This window comes from Nansenia antarctica (assembly GCF_963989245.1).
Source record: "Nansenia antarctica genome assembly, chromosome: 11".
Taxonomy (NCBI): Eukaryota; Metazoa; Chordata; class Actinopteri; order Argentiniformes; family Microstomatidae; genus Nansenia; species Nansenia antarctica.
The window spans coordinates 984,919-993,721 of record NC_137681.1 but is presented as its reverse complement, the minus strand read 5'-3'; the positions used below and the strand labels follow the sequence as shown (position 1 = coordinate 993,721).

Sequence of the window (8,803 nt, the reverse complement as noted above, 5' to 3'; positions counted from 1 at the left end):
TCAGGCAGTTATCGCATGGATAGGATTGTCAACCAAATACTAGACATGAGTGCTTCATTTGGACATTATATTAATCTGTCCCATTACTTTTGGCGTCCTTAAATAGGGGGACTATGTACAAAAATAGTTATTTCTGAATGGCGGAACCAACATAGGAAGACAAGTGTTTAACATTTTGGGTTTCATTTAAATTTCAGCAAAAACAGAACTGAAATGACACATTAAAGAACTGAAATGACACATGAAACTGTCGTCATTTGTGTTTTATTTAAATTCCTCCTTAACCTTTATTTTGTACCTTTTGGCTCTGATTTCTGTGTTTAATTTCCATTCGAAAAAACGGATGTAATTTGCACCATGAGGCAAAAGCTTAGTGAATCAGGCCCTGGGTAACTGTCATCTTTGTTGTCTTTGCTGCCCCCTGCTGTTTGGCTTCAGTATCTCAATGGGTGAACCGTCATTTATTTCAGTCACTAATTTAGTTTAAATTAACTAGCCTGTACTGTTAAGTTATCAAAGAGATCAACAAACGGTAGAAATAATGTAGAAATAATGTATGAACTTAAAAATGTTACAGTTGTAATATGACACCAACAACAGTGTTGTTTTATTGATCTGAACTACCTATTATTAATTGGTAATTGTTGGGCTTCTCCAAGAAAATGTCGAATCTTAGGACAAGACTGGAACACAAGGCGGAGCAGTGTTTGGCAGTTCTGTACAAAGTTAGCTGGTTTTAAAGCAGTGACCATAATTCCTGCATCCACCACTACATAGTTTTGGAGGTTGAGAGGTTGGACTGGTTGAATGAAACAAGGTTTGCTGCATCCTGCTCTCAACATGACAGAGACACTCAGGGTAGAAGACATGACAGAGACACTCAGGGTAGAAGACATGACAGAGACACTCAGGGTAGAAGGTATGGCTTTGCATTAGGTACATGAAAATGAAAATGCAAATCATTAGAATTGCATTTGAATTTGAATATTGTCTGAAAGAATGCATGCAAAAGTGGAACATGCAATTGCAATCTCATATCGCATTAGCATTTGAATTTAGTCTACTATATGCTTCCATAAGTAGGAGCATTACACAACAGTTAGTTCCGACCGAGTCATTTGATTGGACAAGAGGCATTCCATGAGTGGCTTCAAACACGGTGATCCATGCCACCTTAGTCCTGATCACAAATATTATTCTGATTACAGTTTATACTGACTGGAAACAATATGATGATTGCAAATGACAGGTAAGAAGAGAGTGTGTGTGTGTAAAACCACATGTTAGAAACAGAGCAGCCTGTAAAGGGTTAACTCTGTTCTAGGGAGGAGAGCTGTACTGGGAGAGGAGGAGCATCTCAACGTCAGGCAGCTGAAATGAAACTAAACTGTGTAGAGACATAAAGTGTATCGTGGACAAGGGCAGACTCTCTCAAACTTGTTAGATATCGTCCTCAAACAGGCATCTATCACTCATACAGTATAAAGGACAGAGACATCTATCACACCTACAGTACAAAGGACAGAGACAGCATCCACACTCTCACAGAATCACAGACAGGTGAGTTGAGAGACTTACAGTGACAAGACAAGATAAACTATTGTGTTCACACTCTTTTTATAGACGGTTCAGTATGTAAAACGTATTGATTTGGTTGAAGGACTATTTCCTATGTGATGTAGAATAATGTTATCATTATCGGTCGCTGTATAATCCCATAAGACAGTCTTGACAGCTCCATAGCTGAAACTATCGAGATCTGATTGATTCCAGGAAATGCTTTATGGTGTCACCTCTGGTCTCTCTAGATATGGCTTCCTCCAGCAGTCTCCTGTCTGAGGAGCAGTTCCTGTGTTCTGTCTGTCTGGATGTGTTCACTGACCCAGTCTCTACTCCATGTGGACACAGCTTCTGCATGGTCTGTATCAGAAAGTACTGGGACAGCAATGACCTGTGCCAGTGTCCAATGTGTAAAAAAGCATTTGATAAGAGACCAGATCTCTTTGTCAATACTTTCATCTCTGAGATGGCCGCTCAGTTTCGGAAGTCAGTTGAAGTGAAGGCAGCCAGCAGCCCAGCCCCAGACACACCTGTCAAACCTAGAGAAGTGTCCTGTGACATCTGCACTGGGACGAAGCTCAAGGCTCTGAAGTCCTGTCCGGTGTGTCTGATTTCTTACTGTGAGACTCACCTGGAGCCTCATCAGAGAGTCGCAGTCTTAAAGAGACACAAGCTGATCGACCCTGTGGAGAACCTGGAAGACAGGACGTGTAAGAAGCACGACAGACTCCTGGAGCTGTTCTGTAGGACTGACCAGATGTGTGTGTGTCAGTTCTGCACTGAGACAGACCACAAGACCCATGACACCGTCCCCATAGAGGAGGAGTATGGAGAGAGGAAGGCTCAGCTGGGGAAGACAGAGGCAGATGTTCAGCAGATGATCCAGGAGCGACTGCAGAAGGTTTCAGAGATCAAACACTCAGTAGATCTTAGTAAGAAAGATGCACAGAGAGAGAAAGCAGACAGCGTACAGGTCTTCACTGCTCTGGTGGACTCCATGAAGAGAAGCCAGGCTGAGCTCCTTGACGTGATCGAGGAGAAGCAGAAAGCAGCAGAGAGGCGGGCTGAAGGGCTGATTAAAGAGCTGGAGCAGGAAATCACTGAGCTAAAGAGGAGAAGCACTGAGCTGGAGCAGCTCTCACACACTGAGGACCACCTCCACCTCCTCCAGAGCTTCCCTTTCCTGTCCACTACTCCACACACCAAGGACTGGTCTGAGGTCAGCGTCCACAGTGATCTCTACGTGGGGACTGTGAGGAGAGCTGTGTCTCAGCTGGAGGAGACACTTATGAGTGAAGTGAAGAAGTTGTGTGATGTTGAGCTGAAGATGATTCAGCAGTATGCAGTGGACGTGACTCTGGACCCTGATACAGCACATCCAGATCTCATTCTGTCTGAGGATGGGAAACAAGTTAGAGACGGAGACACAAGAAAGAATGTCCCTGATAACAGAGAGAGGTTTTCCCTGTGTGGCAATGTTTTAGGAAAGGAGGGTTTCTCCTCAGGGAGGTTTTACTATGAAGTGGAGGTGAAGGAGAAGACTGAGTGGGGTGTAGGAGTGGCCAGAGAGTCCATCAACAGGAAGGGGCTGATCTCACTGAGCCATGAGGATGGATACTGGACTGTAGGGTTGGAGAATGGAAATAAGTACTGGGCTTATGCTGACCTTGCTGTCCCCCTGTCCCTGAGAGAGGAGCCCCAGAAGGTGGGGGTGTTTGTGGATTATGAGGAGGGCCAGGTCTCCTTTTATGATGTGGAGGCCAGGTCTCTGATCTACTCTTTCACTGGCTGCACCTTCACTGAGAAACTCTATCCATACTTCTGGACTGGCCTGAATGATGGTGGTAAAAACTCTGCCCCTCTGATCATCTCTCCTGTCAATCACACTGACTGATTTTTAATCTTTAACTCTGACCAAGCAGTAGAATAAGCACATTTATAATTATATTTATAGTTATCATTTTAACGTCTTCTTTAAATTTAAAGTATTTTGGGGATTTTGAGTGTAATGAATACTGGGTGTGTACAGAGGGAAATTGAGGATGTTCAGACAATTAAATTCACTTGGATTGATCAGATCCATTGATCACATTAATAATCAGTCTAGTCCAGGTCCCAGAGCTTTAGAATGGTGATGGTGAGGTAGCAGACTGTCTGTCTGGCTTATTAAAACACAAACACAAGTTGTCCTTCAGTCTCTGCATGTGTGTGACGTAATTACATTTAACAGAATGTACGTTTGAAAATAATGTTATTGATTTAATGGCTTGCAAAGGGAATCAGATGCTTAAAAGCTGTTTAATAAGGGTGACTGTGATGGTGATATGAGAGAGATAGATCTTCTCTATGTGATATTATACGTTTGTCTAATGGTCTGTTTCTGTGGTGGTTTTATCATCACTGCATATCAAACATCAACACCTGATGAATAAAGTCTCTGTTACCTGACACCTGTGAATGAGTGATTTAATTTATCACCGAGGTGAATAAAGTCGCCCACATTGTCAACATCCTAGACTGCCAAGGGAGACTTTATTCACCAGAAATGCATAAATGATGACGCTTCATTTTGTAGCCAATCAAAGTGTTGTTGCTAGGTAGAAACTGAATAAAACGCTTGGCACTCTATGTGGTGAGTGTTCCGGAATTCTTTGTCAATGAGTGAATTAAGCCTCATTAAACACTGAGATCTGTGCCAGAGAAAGACTTTACTCAGTAGCAACCTATGACCTGATACACTCTCCTGTTTACTGTTCATACCTGGCACCTGAGAGAGAGAGAGAGAGAGAGAGAGAGAGAGAGAGAGAGAGAGAGAGGAGAGAGAGGGAGAGAGAGAGAGAGAGAGAGAGAGAGAGAGAGAGAGAGAGAGAGAGAGAGAGAGAGAGAGAGAGAGAGAGAGAGAGAGAGAGAGAGAGAGAGAGAGAGAGAGAGAGAGAGAGAGAGAGAGAGAGAGAGAGAGAGAGAGAGAGAGAGAGAGAGAGAGAGAGAGAGAGAGAGAGAGAGACAGAGACAGAGAGAGAGACAGAGACAGAGACAGAGAGAGAGAGAGAGGGAGAGGGAGAGGGAGAGGGAGAGGGAGAGGGAGAGGGAGAGGGAGAGGGAGAGGGAGAGGGAGAGGGAGAGCGAGAGCGAGAGAGAGAGAGAGAGAGTTTGAGTGTTTAAGTGGCATCAAACACGGTGATCCATGCCAGAGGAAGTGTTTCCTCTGTAGCAACCTTAGTCCTGATCACAAATATTATTCTGATTACAGTTTATACTGACTGGGAACAATATGGTGATTGGAAATGACAGGTAAGAAGAGCGTGTGTGTAAAACCACATGTTAGAAACAGACCAGCCTGTAAAGGGTTAACTCTGTTCCAGGGAGGAGAGCTGTACTGGGAGGGGAGGAGCATCTCAACGCCAGTTTGCTGAAATGAAACTAAACTGTGTAGAGACATAAAGTGCATCGTGGACAAGGGCAGACTCTCTCAAACTTGTTAGATATCGTCCCCAAACAGGCATCTATCACACATACAGTATAAAGGACAGAGACATCTATCACACATACAGTACAAAGGACAGAGACAGCATCCACACTCTCACAGGATCACAGGCAGGTGAGTTGAAAGACTTACAGTGACATGTCAAGATAAACTATTGTGTTCACACTCTTTTTATAGACGGTTCAGTATGTAAAAAGTATTGATTTGGTTGAAGGACTATTTCCTATGTGATGTAGAATAATGTTAGCATTATCGGTCGCTGTATAATCCCATAAAACAGTCTTGACAGCTCCATAGCTGAAACTATCGACATCTGATTGATTCCAGGAAATGCTTTATGGTGTCACCTCTGGTCTTTCTAGATATGGCAGCCAGCAGCCCAGCCCCAGACACACTTGTCAAACCTAGAGAAGTGTCCTGTGACATCTGCACTGGGACGAAGCGCAAGGCTCTGAAGTCCTGCCTGGTGTGTCAGACCTCTTACTGTGAGACTCACCTGGAGCCTCATCAGAGAGTCGCAGCCTTAAAGAGACACAAGCTGATCGACCCTGTGGAGAACCTGGAAGACAGGATGTGTAAGAAGCACGACAGACTCCTGGAGCTGTTCTGTAGGAGTGATGAAATGTGTGTGTGTTGGCTGTGCATGAAAACAGACCACAAGACCCATGACACCGTCCCCATAGAGGAGGAGTATGGAGAGAGGAAGGCTCAGCTGGGGAAGACAGAGGCAGATGTTCAGCAGATGATCCAGGAGCAACTGCAGAAGGTTTCAGAGATCAAACACTCAGTAGATCTCAGTAAGAAAGATGCACAGAGAGAGAAAGCAGACAGCGTACAGGTCTTCACTGCTCTGGTGGACTCCATGAAGAGAAGCCAGGCTGAGCTCCTTGACGTGATCGAGGAGAAGCAGAAAGCAGCAGAGAGGCGGGCTGAAGGGCTGATTAAAGAGCTGGAGCAGGAGATCACTGAGCTAAAGAGGAGAAGCACTGAGCTGGAGCAGCTCTCACACACTGAGGACCACCTCCACCTCCTCCAGAGCTTCCCTTCCCTGTCCACTACTCCACACACCAAGGACTGGTCTGAGGTCAGCGTCCACAGTGATCTGAATGTGGAGTCTGTGAGGAGAGTTCTGTCTGAGCTGGAGGAGACACTGAATACAGAGATGGAGAAGCTGCCTGAAGTCAAGCTGAAGAGAAGTCAGCAGCATGCAGTGGACGTGACTCTGGACCCTGATACAGCACATCCTGATCTCATTCTGTCTGAGGATGGGAAACAAGTTAGAGACGGAGACACAACAAAGAATCTCCCTGATAACGCAGAGAGGTTTTCCTATGTTACCTGTGTTTTAGGAAAGGAGGGTTTCTCCTCAGGGAGGTTTTACTATGAAGTGGAGGTGAAGGAGAAGACTGAGTGGGATGTAGGAGTGGCCAGAGAGTCCATCAACAGGAAGGGGAGTATCAGACTGAACCCTAGGAATGGATACTGGACTGTAGGGTTGATGAATGGAAATGAGTACCAGGCTAATGCTAGCCCTCCTGTCCTCCTGTCCCTGAGAGAGAAGCCCCAGAAGGTGGGGGTGTTTGTGGATTATGAGGAGGGCCAGGTCTCCTTTTATGATGTGGAAGCCAGGTCTCTGATCTACTCTTTCACTGGCTGCACCTTCACTGAGAAACTCTATCCATTCTTCAACCCTGACCTGAATGATGGTGGTAAAAACTCTGCCCCTCTGATCATCTCTCCTGTCAATCACACTGACTGATTTTTAATCTTTAACTCTGACCAAGCAGTAGAATAAGCACATTTATAATTATATTTATAGTTATCATTTTAACGTCTTCTTTAAATTTAAAGTATTTTGGGGATTTTGAGTGTAATGAATACTGGGTGTGTACAGAGGGAAATTGAGGATGTTCAGACAATTAAATTCACTTGGATTGATCAGATCCATTGATCACATTAATAATCAGTCTAGTCCAGGTCCCAGAGCTTTAGAACGGTGATGGTGAGGTAGCAGACTGTCTGTCTGGCTTATTAAAACACAAACACAAGTTGTCCTTCAGTCTCTGCATGTGTGTGACGTAATTACATTTAACAGAATGTAAGTTTGAAAATAATGTTATTGATTTAATGGCTTGCAAAGGGAATCAGATATGCTTAAAAACGGTTTAATAAGGGTGACTGTGATGGTAATATGAGAGAGATAGATCTTCTCTATGTGATATTATAAGTTTGTCTAATGGTCTGTTTCTGTGGTGGTTTTATCATCACTGCATATCAAACATCAACACCTGATGAATAAAGTCCCTGTTACCTGACACCTGTGAATGAGTGATTGATTAATTTATCACCGAGGTGAATAAAGTCGCCCACATTGTCAACATCCTAGACTGCCAAGGGAGACTTCATTCACCAACAATGCATAAATTATGACACTTCATTTTGTAGCCAATCAAAGTGTTGTTGCTAGGTAGATACCACATAAAACACTGGACACTCTAGTCTTCATTCCGTCCTCAAACGTGCTGAGGACAATTAAGCAATATCACACCAGAGGGAGTGTGTTATACTGAATATCAGCAGGGCTGTGGTTGGGTCGTAGGTACAAGGCCGCAGGCCGAGTAGGAAGACAATCACAGCCGTGCTGATATTCAGTATAACAGCACGACCTCCAGTGTGATATTGCTTTATACAACAGTTCTACAGCGCAATTTATTAGTTAACAGTAATAAGTGACAACAGATTATGATTTGTTTGTTTATTTAATCATTTATTTTGGCTCAGTCAACAAAAAATTGTTCCGCAACGGGACCGTTGCCTAGTAACCTGAACACAAACATCTGCAGGCTAGCTACTTTGTATTAACGGTCATTTCGGAGTGATACATATAGTTAAAAGTATCTCTCTATCTATCTCTCTCTCTCTATCTCTCTATCTCTCTAACAAGGTGTTGACAAGACACAGGTAGTGAGGTGCCACCAGGTGGTGACAGAAGCTGACATGGTAAGGTAAGACCCACTACTGAAGTGTTGAGAGAGAAAGACAAACCAGATTCTTTTTCCAACTTCAGGCCTTTTATTTGGCTAATTGTACAGTGGCGGCTGGTGCTAAAATGTTTGGGTGGGGCACAGGTTATGGATTTAAAATCTGGATTTACAGTCAATTTTAGCATGAGAATAGCTCTACCCCCCTGTACAGACCTCGCCATCCCCTCTACCCCCCTGTACAGACCTCTTCATCCCCTCTACCCCCCTGTACAGACCTCTTCATCCCCTCTACCCACCTCTACAGACCTCTTCATCCCCTCTACCCACCTCTACAGACCTCTCCATCCCCTCTACCCACCTCTACAGACCTCTCCATCCCCTCTACCCCCCTGTACAGACCTCTTCATCCCCTCTACCCCCTGTACAGACCTCTCCATCCCCTCTACCCCCTGTACAGACCTCTCCATCCCCTCTACCCCCCTGTACAGACCTCTCCATCCCCTCTACCCCCTGTACAGACCTCTCCATCCCCTCTACCCCCTGTACAGACCTCTTCATCCCCTCTACCCTCCTCTACAGACCTCTTCATCCCCTCTACCCTCCTCTACAGACCTCTTCATCCCCTCTACCCCCCTGTACAGACCTCTTCATCCCCTCTACCCCCCCTGTACAGACCTCTCCATCCCCTCTACCCTCCTCTACAGACCTCTCCATCCCCTCTACCCTCCTCTACAGACCTCTCCATCCCCTCTACCCCCCTGTACAGACCTCTTCA

The 8,803-nt window shown here is 44.9% G+C and overlaps 1 protein-coding gene across 1 annotated transcript; it reads left to right on the top strand.

The window, feature by feature from the left end:
- Window positions 1-1,810: 1,810 nt before the first annotated feature.
- Window positions 1,811-6,803, top strand: LOC308167451 (uncharacterized protein; the record flags this gene model as incomplete). The annotated part of the gene is made up of 2 exons (XM_080541869.1): window positions 1,811-3,443; window positions 5,407-6,803. The coding sequence occupies 2 exons, from the start codon at window positions 1,811-1,813 to the stop codon at window positions 6,801-6,803; spliced, it is 3,030 nt and encodes a 1,009-aa protein (XP_080397995.1).
- Window positions 6,804-8,803: the final 2,000 nt, after the last annotated feature.